The sequence below is a fragment of the Lepisma saccharinum genome, chromosome 3 (genome assembly GCF_977018435.1).
Source record: "Lepisma saccharinum chromosome 3, izLepSacc3.1, whole genome shotgun sequence".
NCBI lineage: Eukaryota > Metazoa > Arthropoda > Insecta > Zygentoma > Lepismatidae > Lepisma > Lepisma saccharinum.
Genome location: NC_139231.1, coordinates 70,024,163 through 70,045,871, shown reverse-complemented (window position 1 = coordinate 70,045,871; position 21,709 = coordinate 70,024,163). Strand labels below are relative to the sequence as shown.

The 21,709-nt window shown below is 36.6% G+C and overlaps 1 protein-coding gene across 1 annotated transcript in view; it reads right to left on the bottom strand.

The window, feature by feature from the left end:
- Positions 1-21,709, bottom strand: part of Pez (protein tyrosine phosphatase non-receptor pez) — a 150,221-nt gene that overhangs the window by 44,781 nt on the left and 83,731 nt on the right. The window contains exons 14-17 of the mRNA XM_083118730.1: positions 19,205-20,197; positions 14,049-14,173; positions 5,247-5,340; positions 2,625-2,810 (exon numbers count right to left, since the gene is read on the bottom strand). Coding sequence (XP_082974856.1) covers positions 2,625-2,810; positions 5,247-5,340; positions 14,049-14,173; positions 19,205-20,197 — 1,398 coding nt within the window. The remainder of the gene's footprint in view (positions 1-2,624; positions 2,811-5,246; positions 5,341-14,048; positions 14,174-19,204; positions 20,198-21,709) is intronic.

The window sequence follows — 21,709 nt, the reverse complement described above, 5'->3', positions numbered from 1 at the left end:
AAAAAAAAAAAAGTGGGGCTGTCAATTTCCTTCTGGTTCGGCTGTGTAAAATACATCATAAAAAAGTCACGTTTTCCTTCCTTCAACCAACTTCTAATAATTCACCCATTCACCCACTCATCCATTCCAGGGGGCAGTCCATACTGTAAGCCAGCCTGAAAATGGAAACGCGCAACTTGCGAACTGTTTGCACCCAATGCATATTCTAAGACACACAGAACAGTGTTGCACTCGATAATCATTTTGGTTTGGAATTGGATTTCACTAAAGTGAAACTGTATATTTAGTCCCGATTAGCCCAAAAGAATAAAATGAACTCAAAACAAGCTTTATGAAACCTGTGCATTTTCAGATATCAAAATGGGAGATCGTTATTTAATCGGACGTTAATCGATGATAATCGGTGTCAGCTTATACATTGAGCACTTTTTGGAAAATCGTTCTCAGCTTACACATTGAGCACCCCCCCCCCCCCCCCCCATGAAAAGATAAGCATTGTGTGCATTTCCTTGCTCTGAGTGTTCAGGAAGTTTATCCTTGTGTCAGATGCAAAATAAAATTTACACTTTCGTTTATCAGAAGGTGCAGAACATGAAGTTGTTTTTAAGTCTTGTTTTTCTTTCTGAAGATCGAATTTCTTTATTGTCAAATTAAAACAGCTTTGCAAGATTCAAAACAATGACTTTTGACTTCACGCTGGATGAGTCATTGCTGTTATCGGCAAGGGACAACTTTGCAGACACTAGACAAAACACTGGCGCCAGTTGCAGCATAAAAACAAGGCGACCGGCTGGAAGTTCGAGCAACAGGTGGTTGAAGGGACAATCCTCCGTATTTCAAAGATAAGGCAACTGTCGAAGGCAGAACTTTTATCAGCTATGTGAAGAAGAAAGAAATGACCCTTTCTTTACGTTTTACCTTGCAACAGACAATAATACGGGCAATATTTCAATAGCATTAAAAAAAAGACAAAAAAATAGGACCTGAATTCTTCAATTATTACATTGCCGTGCAGACCAGTGGCAGAGAATAAGCTGGGAAGGGGGACACTTTTTTTTTTCCTTACTTCTCCTATGGTTTTTGTTCGTTTTCAAGAATGCATCCAGAACTGGTTGCCCATTTTAGAAGTCAAAGGAAAGGAAGAGTGGTCCACTTCCACCTTCGCCTGTAATCAGCCTGTGTGTGCACACATGAGCAAGAAAACAATCCGCACCCCACCCCACCCCCTTTTAAACGTTTGCTGAGAAGAAAAAAGGCAGAAGTCACTCAGCCAACGGAATGCTTTTGGCAAATATTAGGACATCGGCACAGTTATGAAACTGTATGAAGTGGTAAACGGGAGTTATGATGCACTTAAGATCGAAGTGAACTTTTGCAGAAACCTGGATGAAAATGCATTAAGAGGGTTGACGATCTTTAGTTGGCCTACGTGGCTTTGATTATCTCTAACAGTTTCGCTTCTTTATGAAGTGTTACAGGGAACAAAGAACACATTTTGAATGAAAGCGGTTACCGGAAGTTGTCCGCTACAAAGTTGATTTAAAATAACATCCAAGCATATTTGATCTCTTCTCGCGTATCCAAGAGCAAACGAAATCACAATGGCAAAACAAGCCTGGCATTTTGGGTAGCGGCCGTCGGCTGCAGGGTAAAATTGGTGCACTTGGGAGAGGGGAGGGCAGAGGTCGAGTGCTATTGGATATCACTGAAGTGTGGTCTGGTGTTTATTTTTAGATCACACCCACTTGCGAGTGGTAGAGTGCTTGTGAAGGGAACGAGTGCGAATAAAATGTTCTGTTCACGACAGTTTCTAAGGCGAAAACAATTTTTGTGGAAGTTATTTCTCCTGCGAAAAATACCACTTGATACGCCTCCCGTGTGATGGGAGGCGCGTGCTTGAATGCCACCAGAACGGTGCTGCTTTTCTCGATGTCGCAAAACTTTTCAATACTAAGTGAAAACTCATGGAAAACGGCCATTTCGCTTTTAAAAGTTATTTAAAATTATTATTGCTAAAGAAAGAAAATCTGTAGATATATACATGTTAGACACAGTGACATAGTGAAAAAAAAATGCGTGCTTTCATTTTGGCTGTCCGAATTATTCCGTGCACCACAGTTTTGGGGGGCAAAAATTTTGAAAAAAAGTGTGCTTTATACAAGCATAAATACGGTACTAATTTATTGTCACTCAAGTTCTGTAGCGAGTACAACAGACTAAGAATAAGCAGGTATTACTGATGCTGAAAAAAATTGATGCTGTTAGTACCAGCAAATACTGGTACATTGGTATCGGTGTTGGCTGTCCAAAAATATTAAAAAAAATAGTTAATCGCCTTCACCCCTCCTTCAGTTAAAAATTTGACACCATTTAAAATAATAATAAACTTTGAATGAATCTAGTAGGCTCTCTGTACAGTATAAACATATTATATATATATATATATATATATATATATATATATACAGTATAAATATTTGTTATTATACCCAAAACATGAACAGTAAACTTAATTATATAATTTTATAAAATTTAACTAATACTTATTATGTTTACAAAGCCTGTTTTATTTACATAACTGTAGCATCAGAAGCACAGCATGAAGCTTAAACTTGCTACCATACCTCTGAGAGCTCCATCTGTTGACTGGCACTAAAAGGACTGTAGGCAGTTGTTTCTTCCTGCTTCCCACACAGCATAACAACCAAACGGATGTCCGACTCCCAGATCATCTGCCAAAAGTCTGAGAGTGTGCTTGGAAGAGGACCCTGGGCTGCGATATAGAACCTTTGCTGGGAACCAATAGAAGCCTGAAAAATAGCAAGAGGAACATGCGATGTATTCACGTTCCACGGAATGAAAAATGTGATCATTCATACACACAAGCTTCAAATATATAGTTAAAAGAGTTCCTTTGGTAACTTTCAGATGTAAGTGACAAGCAACATGGGCTCCTCCAGGCTGTAAAAAAACAATCACTCCACATGTGTGACCAACAGACATGATGACATGACGCCCACTAATGAGAAAACAGCTGTCTGAGTGGCATGCAAGATACAAGCAGCACTTGCAGCTTGTTTCCTGTCAGTTCAGTCTCAAAGCTTAATGGATAGTGTTGAGGGGGTGACCATAATATTTTGACCCAAAAACGTGACATCCCAAAGAGACCAGTTTACCCCTTCTTGAAAAATCAGTTAGGCCTAATCATAAAATTATTGTTATTATTAGAGGCACATATTTTTGGTAAATAAAAAAAAACAAAATTTTGGTACACAAACAGAGTCTATTTCAGGTTCAAAAGCGGTAAATAAAATAAAATTTCGGTGTTATAGCGGTGAATAATCACATCAAAAGTGCTATATAAAATGACAATTTGGTTTTTCAGTTGTGAATATAATCCTAAATTTGATTTAAAACTGCACTTATTACACAAAATAAACTTCTTACATTCTAATAGCACATTTATGTTGTTACCAGAGTATTAAGTTTATTCCATCTTTGCTTCTCAAATATTTACAGCAGAATTAATAAATTTTCCATGAACTGTATAACTCACAGGATACTTCAGACATCAGAAAGTGTCATGTCGGTATATAAACAGTAAATTTTGTGTTTAAGAGTATATTTCACATTTTGCAGTTCATTTCACATTGTTTTGTGACAAAACAGGGTAGGAAAATGCACCTCACACCTTTCAGAAACATGAAAAATTAACATTACAGCATGCTATTTCATATTTCGTGTTTTTGTCAAAAACAAAATATGCATGCCTCTAGTTATTATCAATGTATTATTATTTATTAAAGTATGGATCACATAAATGATACGTCCAAAACTATAAATGCATGATCTTCTGTTGTCAAAAGGTATTAATTATTATAATCCGATGTGACTTACATATTGTTTCTGGTCTGTTGTGATCAACCTTTGATGTTAGTTCTATGCTGAAGTTGGAGAATGTCAGAAGTATTTATCCGAAGAACCAATGTTTTGGGAACAGCTTTATTCTACATCAACCACTCATAAAACTCTCCAAAACACTTACCCCACATATCTGACACACAACGTGAGATTTGTATTTTGTGTCAAGATGATGCAACTTAAATTTTTGCAGCAGGTCCATATTAAAACTACATGAATGCTTCTTGGCCACGCTTATTCACTTCACTGCTCTACAAATAATGAAACACACACAAAACAATACAACCTGCGATGTGAGCTGCCTTAAACAGTAAGCTGCTGTTTGCTAGAACATTCTCAACAACAATGCTTTGCTTTGAAGTGCTTGAAATGCAGTCCAGCTGTTTTGCCATGACAATAGTTTAAAAATTCTATCAACATTATTTTAGAATGAAATGTCTCTCAAATTTTGACTTGGTTTTCAAACCAACTCCCAGACTTTTGAAGTGTTTTTTTAATAATATCAACAGGATGACTGGGACACGCCTCTGAAACGGGACATATGGTCACCCTAGGGGAAGGGAGAGGGAGGGATGTGTTGTCCAAAAAAGGACATAACTTTCTCAATTGCTCATCAACCAGTATGGGGATTGTTCCCTGGGTTCTGGTACTCTCTAGTGGAATTTTTCATTAGTACAGCTGCCTGTCACATCACAATCTACATCAGTCTGGAAAAATAGCCATTGTTCTGGAAAAACCAGGAGTGGGTGTTCCACCGTGTCATGCTAGCTCTGATTACTCCATATTAGTCATGAATAATGAGAATTCTCTGAATAATGAGACAGAACTAGCCTGCCTCCATGGTGAAGTGGTTAATGCAACATGCTACGAGGCTAGGTTTGAACTGTACATAAAGTATGGGTGTATCATTACGTCTGTCTCATCATCCACGTCATCTGTTAAACTGGCAATCCCCGTCATCACAATTAATCCAGGAAGTAGAAAAGCAACATGAAATAACTGAAGTAGAAAGAATGAATGAGACAGCCATGAGTCACACTCACCTTACTCACCAGATATAACCCCAGTCAACTTCTTATGGTCTTCAAAGTTGAAATTGACCTTGTAAATGTCAAACCGTAGAAGACATTTGAGACCTGAAATACGAGACCTCCACATGCCCCAAAAATAAACACATCAGGAGGCTTACAAAAATTATGTCCTGCAGCCAGTGAAGGAAGCTAGGATATTCACTCAGAACATTGTATCATACAGATACATACTATTTATGTAGCAACAGTTTAGTTCAACACTTCTGATTAATTAAGTAATGGAATGAAACTTACTGCTATGTGAGATGCATTAATATATCCATATTTGTTGTCTTTGCTTGGAGATAACCGAACTCTGTTATCCTCATATGGAAGAACATCTTTGTACCTAAATAGAAAGAAGTAGATGTGTAAAAATCTAAGAGACTTTTTCAAATTTGCAAAATCACTGTTGCACAATAAGAATATAAAATTAAAAAAGGCACTTATTAGTGTTTTCTGTTCTTCAATTTCTTTCAACTTCATCAGGTATTCGTGGAAGTTTAAAATATTTAAAAATGATCCACCAAATCAGTTAAAACAAGATGAAAAGGCAAAAAGTTTAAAAGGTTGAATAGGAAGGGTGGGGATTGGCAGTGCTCATCCTACCTACTGACCTTCCTATTCTGACATGGTGTGTCATTTTAGTATGCTTTAAAATTTTGGGAATATCCGAGGAAGGACCTGAAAATTAAGCCAAAAGTTGAAAGGAGAAAAAAAGAGAGAACAGAATCAACTTAATCTTAGTTATTAAGCATTGCATTTCTTCCACTTTTGGCTAATTGCAACAATGATGAGTGATGATTAGATGATACTCATGAAGGAACATTCCAAAGAACACCCATGCACAGACTGAGGCTTGAAACTGGGAACTTAGGTAGCAAGACTCAAAGTTGATTACTTTTCATGCTCAGCCTCATAGCTGGCAACAGGAATAGGGTGACCAGACACATACATGTAAAAAAGAGCACAGAGCATGGTGAAAAAGGAGGACAAAGTCATAAAAAAGAGGACACCGCAAAAGATAGCAACTCATTTGTCCTTATTCATAATTAGGGACGTGAAGTTTTTGTTTATTTTCACCTGAATATCGATGTTATTTTTTTTACTGCAATTCGGTGTTATTTTTCGCGGTTTAGGGCAAAATTTGGTGTTATTAATTTAAAATCAGTGTTATTTTTACACGTGTTTTTACTGTTCTTTCTATGCTTAAGATTTTCACATTGCTTTAGTTCTGGAAAATTGAGGCATATTTTAGTTTTAATGACAAAAAAAAAAAATAAGGCTTACCTTTGTTAGGAATGACCAAATTTCTTCCATTTGGAAATTTATTTCGTCTGATCAGCCAGTAAATATGAAATGTTTATTGCATGATATCACCCAAATCTTTGAAAATAGTCATACATATCACTTTTTCCAACAATGCCAAGAAAATACCTCTGCGACCTCAAATTAGGCATTTTGTGAACTCATACTCACATACACAACCTCTCCCCCCAAACACAAAAGGTGCTTCTCCCTGAAAATTTTCCCGTTCCTAATCAATTAGCCTTCTGGGAAGATCCCCCCCGAGCAAATTCTGTTTCAGGAAGAGGTTAAATAGCCTACTGTCAGTCATGTCTGCGCCAAACTGCAATAATGAAGAGGGACAATTTCTATTGAATTGAACTTTCACCATCTAGACTAGAAACGACAGATCAAATAGTACTTCAGGTAGTTCTTTTTGAACAAAAGAAGTGTTATCCCTAGTTTATATTGCATATTTCGCGACGTTTTTAGTGTTAAAGTGCAAAATTCGGTGTTATTCTGAAAAATGGTATAATTCACATTATTTTGCAATTCCGAAACACCGAAAACTTGCAACCCTAACTTACCCAAATCCATTTTAGACACTTTATTGTGCTTTCTTCCAACTATTCGGTGTTATCGTTAAAACAAAAGCTTCACGTCCCTACTCATAATTTAATCAATATAAATCTGATGATTTTTTAAAATAATTTCCTCTTACCTTTAAGCAACAAAAGCCATCTCCTAATCTATTATTTAACACATGACAATCATAACTAAGAATATCTGTAGTTTGAAGCACAGAATCTTACTCTTTTTACAATTCTTGGATATTAGAATGCAATATCAGCATAAGTGAATGCAAATGTAACAAGTACGCTTTGCTTTAACTTATTTCCAAAAACAGAACTTAAATTTTAGGTAGTTTAGATTGTGTCAGGAAATATGATTTTAATGCCACAAACATTTTTGCACTCTTTCAACAAGAGGGGAAAGTGACAGCCACCTTATGCTATACCTCATATTTGTTTCCTCCATTCTCTAAAAGCTGGATGTTTTCTTGCAAGATCATTGATGAATTTACACTTTCGCTTTGTTATTTCATAAAAGTAAATATGACTTAATCATCAAAATTCTCACTACACGTTTCTGTATCGCGTATGTATGACTCAAAAATGAACTGGCCGACCTCTGTGGCACAGTGGTTAGAACACCGCACCACAACTCCAGAGGTCCCGGGTTCGAATTCCAGCCTGGGCATGGGTTCTTTGCGAGTGTCCCTTCATCAAAATCATCATATCATCGCTCATCCTCATCTTCGCAATTAGCAAAAGTGGCAGAAAAGGGAATTAAAATAAACCATATCAGTCAATCAAAAAGGAACTGCTCAAACTACATGTATTTCACAAGCCTCAGATTGCGAAGCCATGAGTTACAATAATACATACTAATGACCAGGGGTGTGTGGGACAGAACTTTTTTTGGTCGGGACGGGGAATTTTTTTAAATCCCAACGTTCGAGATGGGTAAAATGTGCAATTTTCCAGGAAATTTTCAGGGACGGGTAATGATAAAAAACTCCCGATGCTGTGGAAATCGCAAATTTGACACCATTTCCCTTTCTTTTGGTTTCTGAAATAAAAGCTAACTATTTGCGAGAAGTGGCAAGACACTTATAATGCAGAAAACATCAAGAATTAACCACTTTTTGAAACGACCCTTTGGAAGTTCCGAACTGCTCGGGATCACAAAGTTGGGATCGGGAAAGGAATTTTTTTAACCGACTTTTCTGGATCCTGCACACCCCTACTAATGACTCAGTCGGGAAAGTGATCATGTTCAGCTCCCAGATGCTAGGTGAGCATTGCTCTCATATTTAACGTGCCCCAAGTGATATGAATATCATTATGTGTGGAAGCATTTTCTATGCAGAACATTTGCTACGGTCGATGCTATACTCTTTCTAAAAAAGGAGGACATGTCCGGATAAAAGAGGATGTCTGGTAACCCTAAACAGGAACCACTAATAAGTAAGACCCCTTTATTTTATTTATTTATTTGGATCTCGGAGGCAAAATATAGCAATTATTCACCAATACTTTTTTAAAAAATCATGAATTTATATTTTGGGTGAAATTAATAAAACTCCCAAGTGTTCATGGGTGTTCTTGTAACAATGTTTCCCTCACTTAAGATTAATTACACTGATGTTGATGAATACTGATTAATGCTACCTTGCTCTATTTTAGTCATACAGTGGAACCTCAGTTTTACATTTTTCAGGGGATCAAGACAAGTAAACTTAAAATGCGGGAAAATGTGAAATATGGGAAAATTTTATAAAATGTTACTGTATTGAAATTGAAAAAATTGAAAATTAAACTTATAATGTACAAAAATGTAAAATGTGTAAAAATAATGTGCAAGAAATGTAAGCTACCTTGTGATGAGAAATATACATCCCTTTTTCTTTACAAGCATAAGCAGTTTATTTCTTGTTCATATTTTCTGATTTAATGGAGACTTTTGAATCTAGTTGTTACATTACTATACACAATTTGATTCACTGACATAGATCCGTTAAAGATTTTACTTATCATTCTACAAATACAGTAGTAACAGTCTTTTGCTCATCATGACAAGTATGTCATGTACTTCCACAATAGAACAATACTCATATTATTATTGTCTTACATTTCTAATAACAAAGATTCAAAAATATTTAAAAAGATACTCACTTAGTTTCTTTGAGGATATTAAAGGCATTTATAGGAATGTTAAAAATGTTGTAATTTTATATGTACAAGGCAAAGGTTAGAACATGTTACTTCCCACGGAAGTGAGATTTGCACTTGTGCAATTTTAATCTTTCTAAACAAAGTGCCATCTCCATGTGTAAGTGTTCCTGTTTCATCCATAAAGAAGCCACCTGATCTTGGAGAAATACTGGATTTATTAAGATTATTATGTTCACATGTTTTAAACAAATACCGTATTTACGCATGTATAATGCGCACCCTGGTTGTTGATGGAGAAAAGTGACAAACAATTATATCTCGTATATAATGCGCAGTACAATCCAGTTTCAAGAAATGGCTTTCTTAGTTGTATATCATAAAGCTGTTGCTATGTCGATCAAGAGTGAATGATATTATAATTATTCAATGAGTCACCTGTTGCTATGTGAACCAAGAGGAGAATATCCTCTTGTGTAAACAATAAGTCACCAACCCATGCCACCTCCCCCTTTCCCTCATCTGTGTTTAGCATCCCAAAGCTTTCACTCTTTAACCACCTTATTTATTATGTAATAGTAGAAAGAGAGATCAAAATTACGTTATGGATTTGCAGTGCTCTGGAAGTTATTTTCTATTATTTCTCACCCAAAAAATACTGCTAATATGCATTCAATGTGACGGGAGGTGCATCCTCGAATTCCGCCACAATGGCACTGCTTTTCTTGCTCCATGGTGTCGCAGAACATTACATTACAAAGTGAAAAATCGTGGGAAATTGCCTTTGAAACTTTTATACGTGGTTTTGCTCACTCCTTCCTTACTTTTTCTAAAAAAAACTTCAAAATATATTATTTTTTCGTGATGTGACGTATTTTCTAGTGGCAATTGAAAAATGCTTAAAACTATTGTTTTTCGGCCACGAAAATATGCCACAGGTTCGCCTCTGTTCATTCAGCACGCTTTCGTGTCTTGATTGTGTTTCGCGAGTAGTTGCGGAACTGTTCGCTAGAGATGCTCTACTGCTTCTCAACATTGCTATGCTTCGTAAGAAACACTCACACAGTTCGACATACGCTCTCGGCTTATCACCACCTGGAAGAAAGGAAGGTGGAGTTGTTCCTCTGTCGTAGCAGGAAGAGATATGGAAAGGACACAACCATGTTAAGTGAAAGTCTAGTGGTACACACTTATTGGTTTTTGGACGTAAAATCGACGTGTATGTTGATGCAAGTTCTTCGCTGTAGATATGTGTACTAACGAAGTCACACCAGTAAGAAGTGTTTGACGAACGTTCCATTCAACCTGCTTCACGAGAGAAAGAGGCCGAAAAAAGTATTCGAGGATTGCAGATTTGAGGAGATATCATGGAAGAGTTTTGTCAGTTTGCATGTACATGTGCGCATTGAGAACAATTTTTTATGAGTTATTTGAGCGAATGGAAATGCAGTAGCCGATTGGAAGAATGATACAAGTGAGAACTGATACAATGAGGGAACGCAACGTCGAGGGTTTGTTCAGCTGACTGCTTGTGTTGGATCTTTTGGAGACGAACTGTTGCGATTGCCCGAGTCTGCATTTCAATGACCCATTCCATTTTGTACGACTACGACGGTACGAGAACTTTTTGCAAGAGTTCGAGTACGTGAATGAAATGTGCCGTAACATCATTGAGAAGACTGGAAGAAGTGGTCGTCATGTTTCTTAAGCTCTACAGGACATCGTTAACTACAGACGAGGTATGTACACTATCAAGCGATTATATATTGCGTTTGTGTGGGTAGTGTAAAAAACCACCGGAAACTGCCAGTGAATGATATTTGTCCAAAAGAAGGAATAATTAGTACCGTGATTGTATATTTTTCTGCGAGTCGCATTAAACCACAGAACGTAACGTTCAAACAAACTGAGTGGATTCCTATGATATATCTTCTTGGAACATGAGTTCAACTTCAAATTGATTCTTGCTCCAGTTTGCTGAATTTATCTAGCACCTGACAAAAAATAAGAAGGTAGAGCAGTAATGATAATTACGTGCCGAATGCATAGTAAACTAATAATTCTCCCTTGTTCCTCGCTTTCAACTTTTAAAGAGCATTAATAGATTAAATGGAGGCATTAATGTGTCTCCTATTTGTAAACCAATTAGCATAGTCAAGAACACTGACGGAAATGTACATGTTAGACAAATGAAAGGAGAATTTGTTATTGTTAGTTGTTATACTTTGGATGAATGATTGTGTTTGCCTGATTGAATTCCTTACTATGAGCACCCTTTTGAAGTAGTAACCTTGACGCTGGTTTCGTCTATGTTGTTAATTATTTGTATCAAAACATTTTTTGAATCATTACAAGATATTATAATAAATTGGTTATGTAAAACTGATACGATATTGTTGTTGTTGGACACCTGCAAGAAATTCTATTAGTGTAAGAAGCATAAAATTGGATAATGTTGAGTTTGACTATTCATGCATGTTGATTGTTACATCCAGCAAGAAAGGATTAAAATATCGTCATATAGAGTGTTCTAGAAATGTTTTTCGAATGAGGTTGCGCATTTCTTGATGAGTCTACGTTTAATGAATTAATGTTAAGTAATCAAAATTGACCACACTTAGCTTTATCGTGATTACATGTTTGAAAGCCTGACTATTTGTCTATTGGCTTGGTTCTCTTACGAGACAGAAGTGACATGTTAACCTGTCATACACTTCTAAAAAATAGTGACTTATAATCTACTAGGACAGGGTATAGTTTTTGTGATCTGCGACCCCCATTCGCATCTTTCCTTTGCATGTTAATACCTACCCATCTACTATGTTACAAAGTTCCTGGTTATTTATTGTTTATTTTTCTATCTTTGAAATTTTTTTTCAGCAAAACTTAGCTATTTTTACCATTTTTTTTTTTTTGAGAATTTGTTACAATTGATGGAAATATTTTTTCAGCCCCTTGTGTTTTGACAAAAAAAAAATAGATAACAGTTGGGCTGAAAAGTTCGTAGGCTGACTCATAGATGGTGTTACTAGAATTAAATAAATGTGATTTTTACTTAGTACTAACCTTCAAAAGATACGTGTATAAATTTCACAGCTGCCGGATAATTAGTTCGTGAGATATAGCATTGTGAGTGAAGCAGCTTTTGTTATTGTGAAAAAATGGATAAAAAAGAATTTTGTGTGTTAATAAAGCATTGCTTTTTGGCGAAAAAAAATACTGTTGAAGCCAAGGCTTGGCTTGATAAACATTATTCGGACTCTGCACCAGGAAAATCAACCGTTGAGAAGTGGTTTGCTAAATTTAAACGAGGCGAAATGAGCATCGAAGACGATGCACGCAGTGGACGCCCCAAAGAGGCTGTTACCGACGAAAACATCAAAAAAGTCCACAAAATAATTTTAAATGATCGTAAAGTGAAGTTGATCGAGATAGCTGAGATTATTACATAGCGTTGTTGGAGCGTTTAAAGGATGAAATCACGAAAAAACGGCCCCATTTGAAGAAAAAAGTGCTGTTTCATCAAGACAATGCACCGTGTCACAAATCAATGAAAACGATGGCAAAATTATATGAATTAGACTACGAATTGCTTCCCCATCCACCATATTCTCCAGATCTGCCCCCCAGTGACTTTTTCCTGTTTGCAGACCTTAAAAGAATGCTCGCTGGAAAGAAATTTAGCACTGATGAAGAGGTAATCGCCGAAACTGAGGCCTATTTTGAGGCTAAAGAGAAATCGTACTATAAAAATGGCATCGAAAAATTGTATGACCGCTATAATCGTTGTATCGCCCTCAAAGGCAACTATATTGAATAATAAAATCGAATTTTGTCAAAAAATTACATAAATTAATACAGTTACTATAATGTTTTTCTTGATAACTTGTTTTTTCAGCCCCTAGTGTTGATAAAAAAAAAAATCGATACATAAATTAATACAGTTACTATAGATAGTACTGTTTCTCTTGATAACTTGTTTTTGGAGAATTTTTTTTTACCCCTCTACTCTTACCCATCACTTTCTTATTATTAGGATTGTGTTTTGATATTGCTTATTTTTTTTCTCCTTAAAGTGAAATAATCTTGAGAATGTGTCTCCTCCCAAGTTCGTTGGCAATAACGATTTGTTGGGTTTACGTCAAATTTCACCTTAAGACTTACCCCCACCGCCATCACTGACTGGCCCCCACCTGCCTTTTGTACCACCTTTGCAACCATTTTCCATGTCTACATCAGCTTCCTTCACTCCACCTTCTAATGTCCCCAATTCTTCCACCACATCCCAGTTATACCTTGAAAATGTTAATACGACAGACCTGGTACCAATAACCTCAAATCAAACTTCAGCTGTGACTATGACTGTGACTACTACTGTTCCAACTTCGGTAACGTCTTATCATAATACTTGGGAAAATTATCCTTCAAAGTGACTAATTCTCCTACAGTGACTAATATAACATTTATATAAGGCACATTCAGGACCATCAAACTAGTAATTAACAGCACAAGATTTCTTCCATTAAGCATTTCTTTCATCCAAAGTAACATAAAAAATCAGAACGTTCCTTCATTTTATGATGAGCTTATTTCAACTGCATTTCACATTAGTGCATGGTTTCATGTTGGCTCTGAATTATTCTGTGCATAAAACGCACCACAGTTTTAGGAGGCAAAAATGATGGAAGAAGTGTGCATTGCACATGAGTAAATACGGTATCAAGGTTGAACACTTGAACACTTTAAAGAAACCCTCTTAGTGGTTGGTTTCCACCTATAGCAATACTTGAACACTAAAAATTTAAAGATGTTTAGAATGCTTATTAGAGATGGACCGATAAATTGGAAATTTACCGATAACAATAACCTATATCCTACTGATTCAATATAAAATTACAAACATGAGGAAAATAAATGCTTAATGAGAAGTTTACAAAAAGTCATACTTAAAGTAAAAAAATGCCCTACTCTATGCGCATAAATACTCTGCAAACTATTCCATCCAAGTCTTCAAGGAATGTAAAAATATTATCACCTGTTTCGAATCATATTGTCCGGATGACACGCTGTTGAAAAATCAGCATTCCCTTTCTTCTTTGGTATTTTCTCAAATTCAAAAAACAGCTGACTGTCAGCCAGTTTCTTCTCTAACAGTTGGCACTGCAAACAAAATAAAAATCAACACATTAATGAATTTTTGTCTCACCAAGAAATAAATTCAACAAAATTTATAAAATTCAACTTAATGCAGAGGGCAATTCTTAATTCCCTTTGCACACTTCAGACTCACTAAATATGTAACCAAGGCAGACACAACAGAGAGAAGCAAACCATCAGCATGATCCTTTCTTGAATCTCTGGTATGTCATGTGGCGTAGGGAGCTTGTACACGAGATCTTTGATGTAACCCCACAGGAAGAAATGACATGGGTTGAGTACTGGTTACTTTGGTGGCCAGATGAGAAGAGCAGAATTGTTATCAAAAGAATTACCAATTCAGTGGCCTGGGAAATTAGAAGTAAGGTCGTCACATGGAGGTGTCAGGAAGCTCTGTTTTGTTGAAAGATAAAAGTATTCACTATCTTATTGTAACCGTCACATGAACCATTGTTGTAGCACGTAAAGGTAGATGGCACCAGTAGTTGGGTCAATTGAAGAAACACAGCTGTGTTTTGTGCCTCAAATGTGAGTACTGTGATAGTTCACCTTACCATGCACATGCCTACACTCAAAACCAGCTTCTTGGCAAACCTGTCAGACTGTGGTTTCACAAAGACATGGAATCCACCATACATTCAGCTAAAGCATCTGTTAACTCCCCATTTTGCATATCAGCTTCTATGGGGTCTTCACAAAGTTTTCTCACATATGATCATCAATCTCATTTGAAAGAACCCAGCCAGCCTGGTCATTCATCAGCACATACAACCAATTTGCAAGATTTCCTGTACTACTCATGAATTGTTTTGTCTGTAGGTATCTCTTTGCAGTATGTTGCATGAAAACTTCACCATTGATTGATTTTTGGCTTTCTGTTCACCTGTAAGGACTTTGTAGATATCTGAATCACTTTGGTGAAAGTACATTGATCTCGTAATCATCTAATGGCGTTTATTAGGCTCGAAGAAAGGAAATAAAATATATGTACAGTTGGGGTAAAGTTCATACGGAACAAAATGTACGAGGCGTATTTTTTCAGTAAGTACTTTTTTGATATGTACAAAAAACAAGTAAACTTTTTGTAACAATTTTTTTGTTACATGAAAGACCACACTTTTATCTACTTTTCCACATAATTGCCACCAATATTAAGGCACTTATCATATCGAACAACAAGCTTTTGTATTCCGTCATCATAGAAGTTTGCCACCTGAGTTGACAGCCACTGCAACACGGTCGTTTTGAGGCTATCATCTGCTTAAACTTCACTTTCTTGGGCGATGTTGAAAGCCGCCATTCCATGGATTGTTGTTTTGTTTCGGGTGTAATGTAGGCCCCCCATGTTTCATCGCCTGTGACAATTTGGCTTAAGTACGCGTCACCTTCAGCTTCATAACGCACAAGAAAAGTCAAGGTGCTACCTAAACGTTTGCTTTTGTGCACCTCAGTTAACATTTTTGGTACCCATCGTGAGCACAATTTTCGATAGTTTAAGCATTCGGTAACAATTTCGTAGATAACAGTTCTTGAAACTTCAGGGAACTCCTCTGATAACGAAGAAATCATGAAGCGTCTGTTCACTTTCACTTTTTCATCGACTTTCTGCACCAAATTGACAGTGATCACTGAGGGTCGCCTACTCCGTTCCTCATCATGAACATCCTTTCGGCCATCTTTGAAAGCTCTTACCCATTTGCGTACCATTCCATCACTCATAATGTTTTGTCTGTACACTTCACAAATCTGACGGTGAATTTCAACTGCTTTCACGCCTTTAGAACTAAAAAAACGAATAACAGCACGTATTTCAGTCGGCGGGGTTCTCAATCGGCGTAGGCATTTTAAATACGCAAAAGCAAATGTATACACGATCGATTGTTGCAACAATGGCGTCTGTGGCTTGCCAACAGATGTAGGTATACAGTGCGCATGCACGGGATACCGACCGCAGCGCTGCAGCTGCGGAATTTCAAAACGGTACTTACTTTAAAAATACGCCTCGTAATATGTAAACTGTACACTTAAATTTCTCTTAATTTAAAATTCAATAGTTTGTATAGGCAAAAATAGCAAACATTTTGTGTAGAATAATATACAAAATACTAAATAGTGTCATTATCATTAAACTATAAATAAACATGGCATCTGATATTTTGCCAACTATCATTTAAAAAAAATACCAATATTCAGCTACAAAGACTATAAAAAAATTTAAGTTACAATTATGGAGTACATACAGAATGTTTTACTTTAATAATTTCAGTTACTTTCCTTCCAGTTATAGTTTCATTAACACACTCATCAAATATTTCTATAGTAGGTTCATATGTACAGTATCAGAAACAGAAAAATGTATATTTACATATATTTTTTTTATTTCCTTTAATCAAACTCTTCAAATATTTTACAGGGTCATTTACCAGAAAAAGCCTTTCTAAAAAAAACATACTGTATATCTATATGTATAGTGCCAAACACCACACAAGCAATTTTAATAGTTTTTTAAATCAAAAATATCGATTGAATTTTTTTAAAAAAAACATCAAAAATTATTTTTTAAATAAAAATCATGATTTTTATCCACCCTGCATAGGAATAAACTTAATACTCTGATAACTATGTAAATGTGGTATTAGAAGGAAAATGTTTTATTTTTGTGTAATAAGTGTAGTTTTTAAGTCAAATTTAGGGCTTTATGCTGAATGCCATTTTATGTACTGATTTCGATCCTGAAATATGCCTAGTTTTTGTACCGATATCTTGATCTTTTATTCATCATAAAAATGTGGCTCTACTTATACCCTGAATTAATCACCTTATTGCATGTAACCAGGTGGCTGCAAGAGTTCAGCCTATTTGCATACTTAGTATCATTAATATTAACAACAATAACAAAATGGCAGAACTGTGACAAGCTTCTTATAGAAATATCAAATTAGTATTTCTACTTATAAAACTAATATGCCTATATCAGCTAATATCAATACAGCACAGATTAATCTGCTCTAATGTTACTGCTAATTTCTTTATAAGCGAGCTTTATGAGAAGCATCAAACACTATCTTCAATAGCTAATGTATGAACGTACAGTGGAATCCTGATTTTACACTATTCTGGAAACAAAAATGAAAGAACTGAAACTATAAAATCATTGAAAATTTCATAACAGTTTTCTCTATTGGGACCATCAGAATGAATGTATAAGCAGGAATGTGTAAAATATGGGAACATAAAATCGGGGTTCCACTGTAAAATGTGTAAGGGGGATTTCACACCAAAGTGACATGCAATATGGGGGTTTCACAGCAAAGTGAAAAGCAGCAAGTAGGAAGTGGCATAGAAAGTCCGTTAGAAAAGTAATGAGACTGTGCCTGGAACAGCTGTACCCCAGAAGATGTTCACAAATTCACTTTGTCTCCTTTGAAGTAGTTCCTTTGAGAAGATACACATCATCATAGACGTGTCTGCCTGTCTTGGTGGAATTGTTGGTGTTGAGTGTGCTCAAGTGGTGTGTCACGGCTCGTTGGATGTTGTGGATATTGCCATAATGATGACCTTTCATCTTCAATTTCAATTTTGAGAAAAGAAAGAAGTCAGCCGGACTAAGATCAGGTGAGTAGGAAATGTGGAACCACAGGAATGCTCTTTTGTGTCAAAAACTTGGTGGCTGAGAGAGCATTGTGAATTGGAGCATTACCGTGGCACAGCATCCACGAGATGGCAATGTCTGGTCGGACACGTCACATTCTTTTGCATAGTCTGTCAAGCACCTCGCAGTAAAAATGTTAATTAACTGTCTGCCCTGGAGGAACAAATTCTCTGTGAATGATCTCTTCACAGTGCCACTCCTGACTTTGCCTTTTTATTTCAAGGTCGTAGTCAAACACCCATGACTCGTCACCTGTTATGATCAATCTCAATCCGATTAATCAGATCCTGACACACTTCAACTCTCCGCTGTTCAAGTGTAAGTTCATTGTCTACATGTCACTATGAGACACAATTCATTTACGGACTGTAGGCTTAACACTACTCATGCATTGCCATCCACTGTACTGGCAAACAGCCAACGTCAGACACATTACCTCCTAACATGTGATTCATAGAGGCATGAAAATTTAGTTTTTGACGAAAACACGAAATATGAAATAACATGCTTGCTGTAATGTTAATTTTTCATGTTTCTGAAAGGTCTGAGGTGCATTTTCCTACCCTGTTTTGCCACGAAATAATGCGAAATGAACTGCAAAATGCGAAATATACTCTTAAACATGAAATTTACCATTTATACACAGATGTGACACTTTCTGAAGTCTGAAGTATCCTGTGAGTTAAGCAATTCACAGAAAATTGAATAATTCTGCTGCAAATATTTGAGCAGCAAAAATGGATCACTTTACACAGGAATAAACTTAATATTCTGGTAACAACATTATTAGAAGGGATCAGTTTGTTTTGTGTAATAAGTGCAGTTTTTAAATCAAATTTAGGATTGTATTCACAATTTTGAAACCAAAATGTCATTTTATATAGCACTTTTGATGTGATTATTCACCGCTATAAAGCCGAAATTTTATTTTATTTACCACTTTTGAACCCGAAATGAACTCTGATTTTGTACCAAAATTTTGCTTTTTTATTTACCAAAAATATGTGCCTCTAGTAATTCATTACAGTGTTGCCAGCCTCATTAGTTTTTTAACAGACCTTGTACAACACTGAAGTGTAAAGCAACACCACTCCAAACTGCACATAACATACTGGAATAGGCACTTACCTCTCCAGTTTGCAATACTATAGAAAATATCCATGTCTGAGTAACATGCAAGAAACAAACTACATGTGCAGCATATCTTCACTCCAGTGTGAGAGCTTGTATTTATTTCTTAAGGTCTGTTTTCAAGTAGCATGTCACATTTCACTTGGGTGTGAAATCTCATTTACAATCCCCCAATAACAAGACAGTTGTGTTGCAGGTAAACAGAATGCTATAGTGTACACAAACATAAAAAAATAATAAAATATAAATACCATAGTATCTCTCGGAATAGTTGCCGTCAAGGGTAACCTCCCTACAGGAACATTCCACTGCGGAAGCAACTCACTCTCAGCCATAATACCTTCTGGCAAGTTCTCATCCTTGACTCCATGCTTATGGCTTTTGGTGTTTGTTTTGTTCTTCCCTCCAACAAGAAGTGCCCATTTCCTCCGCTTAAGCTTCCTCATCTCGCCAGGTGGGGGCATCTCCCTGCTGGACTGAAGGAACCGATCACTGGAGGGACTTGCAGAACTGCTCCCTGGCTCCTGTTGCAACGGCAATAAGGCACCTGGAGGAAACTCCTGTGAAGTGTGTCGGGTCATAAAATACTGTTCGGAACTATATACAGGATGATTTATTGCACTGCTTTCAGCTTTCGACACAACAGCATTTGGTTTGCTTCCAACTACCATATTTGGACCACCGCTTCCCATCATTCGCATTTCTGGGGCAGACTGGATGCTCGAAGTCCGGCTCCTCAATCCTACATTGTTATCCATCCACGGAAGAGGAACATTCTCGTATATGGGCTCTGTAACATTGTATTGGGTTATGTTTGACATGGAAGAAACTGGGTATGGCAAAACAGATCCAATGTGGTTTTGCTGCCCCAAAAATGATTCTTGAACTTTCTCGGTATGCAAATTTGCACCTGTCGATGCAAACTGATGATGCTGGAGATGATGGTCGGAAAGGCCCGCAAGATTAGTTGCGTGAACAACACCGGGCTGCACATGCCCTCCACCGTCAGTTTGTTCATTCAGCCCACTCACGCCGTACAGAATATTTGGATCCTCGGATGGTGAGTAGTCCTTATAGCCCTGTTCCTGTTTCAAACTGGTGTTTCCAACTGCGGCAAGGTTTGTGTATGTTCGATAGGCATCGGGACTTGGCAACAACTTTGAGTGTGTGGCAGAATCCAGGAAATGTCTTGCCTTTCCCAAGCTTCGAGATGATACCAAATCTGGACTTGAACCGCTTGCATGCTGAAAAATACAATGTTAAATATAAGCACATGCAAAAACTAAAAAGAAAACATATTGATCTGGAACACTGATTTTATGTTTCAATTTCTTACATTTCTTGCATTTCAATTTTTTCATTTAATTTTTAAATGATGATTTAATTATTAGATTATTATTTAATTTAATACACACATATATGTGTGAAAACATATAATCGAGAATCTGCTGTATTTCAATCTGTTTTCAGATGTCTCTTATGCCACTTGCTGTAAGTAATATTTTATTTTATGTAACATTCATGTTTAGGGAATAAAAGACGTGGTAGTATAGTAATACATGTAAGCAAATACTAACTTTATCCGTGAGACTTACTTTTAAATGTTCTATTAATTTTGGTGTTAGCAAAGAGTGTTATTATGTTTGATCAAGTACATCTGTAACTTACATGTTAAAACTTGGACTAATGCAGTCACAAGTGGTGCCACATGCTCCACTGCCCAGATGTTGGAAATGGCCATGTCCTCAAAGAGGCAGCACATATGGGTTTATCTCAGAATGTTTTGGAATGTAGCTTGAACCTAATGGTGTGTAATATTGCAACTGCAGCTGAGATTTTATAAAAAAGGAAAGTTAAAAATTGTACTTACGTATGTGAGTATAGTGCTCTTATAAGAGCACTATACTCACATACGTAAGTACAATTTTTAACTTTCCTTTTTTATATTCTGGATTTGTGAGTAACACGCGACTAACCTACAAAATGCTAGCTGAGATTTTGAAAATCTTGTCAAATTTTACAGAATAAACCCAAATATGTCACACAAGAAAGTCACCCGCAGGCAGTGCAACTCCGGCTGCCTTCCCAAGCCTCCTTCCTCGCTTCACTATTGCCCATGTCAATGTTTGTTCCCTGGTATCAAAAATTGACGAAATACGTCACACGGTAGACGAAAATAACTTGGACGCTCTTCTTGTAACCAAGACATGGCTTAAGGAACACACAAATCATCAAATAATCAGCATACCAGGATTCAACGTAATTAGGAAAGACCGCAAGCATAAAGGTGCCGGTGGAATTTTATTTTACGTGCATTCGGAGCTAGCGGTAGAAGAGAGATCAATTATTCCTGAAGAGATTAATAACATTGAATTTATCATAATAATAATCCGTCAAAAACAATGCAGTATTGGCATCTGCGGCATTTATAGGCCCGGTGATATTCTGTACTCCAAATTATCAATCATCGAAGATATTGTGTCGAATATATATAACAAAGTCCATTATTTAGTAATCTTAGGTGACATAAACGTAGATTTTTTTAAGCCAAATGAGCACCACACACATTACGTCCAGTCACTTGCTGAACAGTTTCAGCTCTCCCAAATCTTAACAGAACCCACTCGTATCACGGATAACACTCAAACTTTAATTGATCCGATCTTTGTAAATAACTTATCTTTTGTCATAAATTCTCACATCTCTGTACCAGTCAGCAACTCTGATCATTGTTTGGCATATGTCCGTCTCTCTGT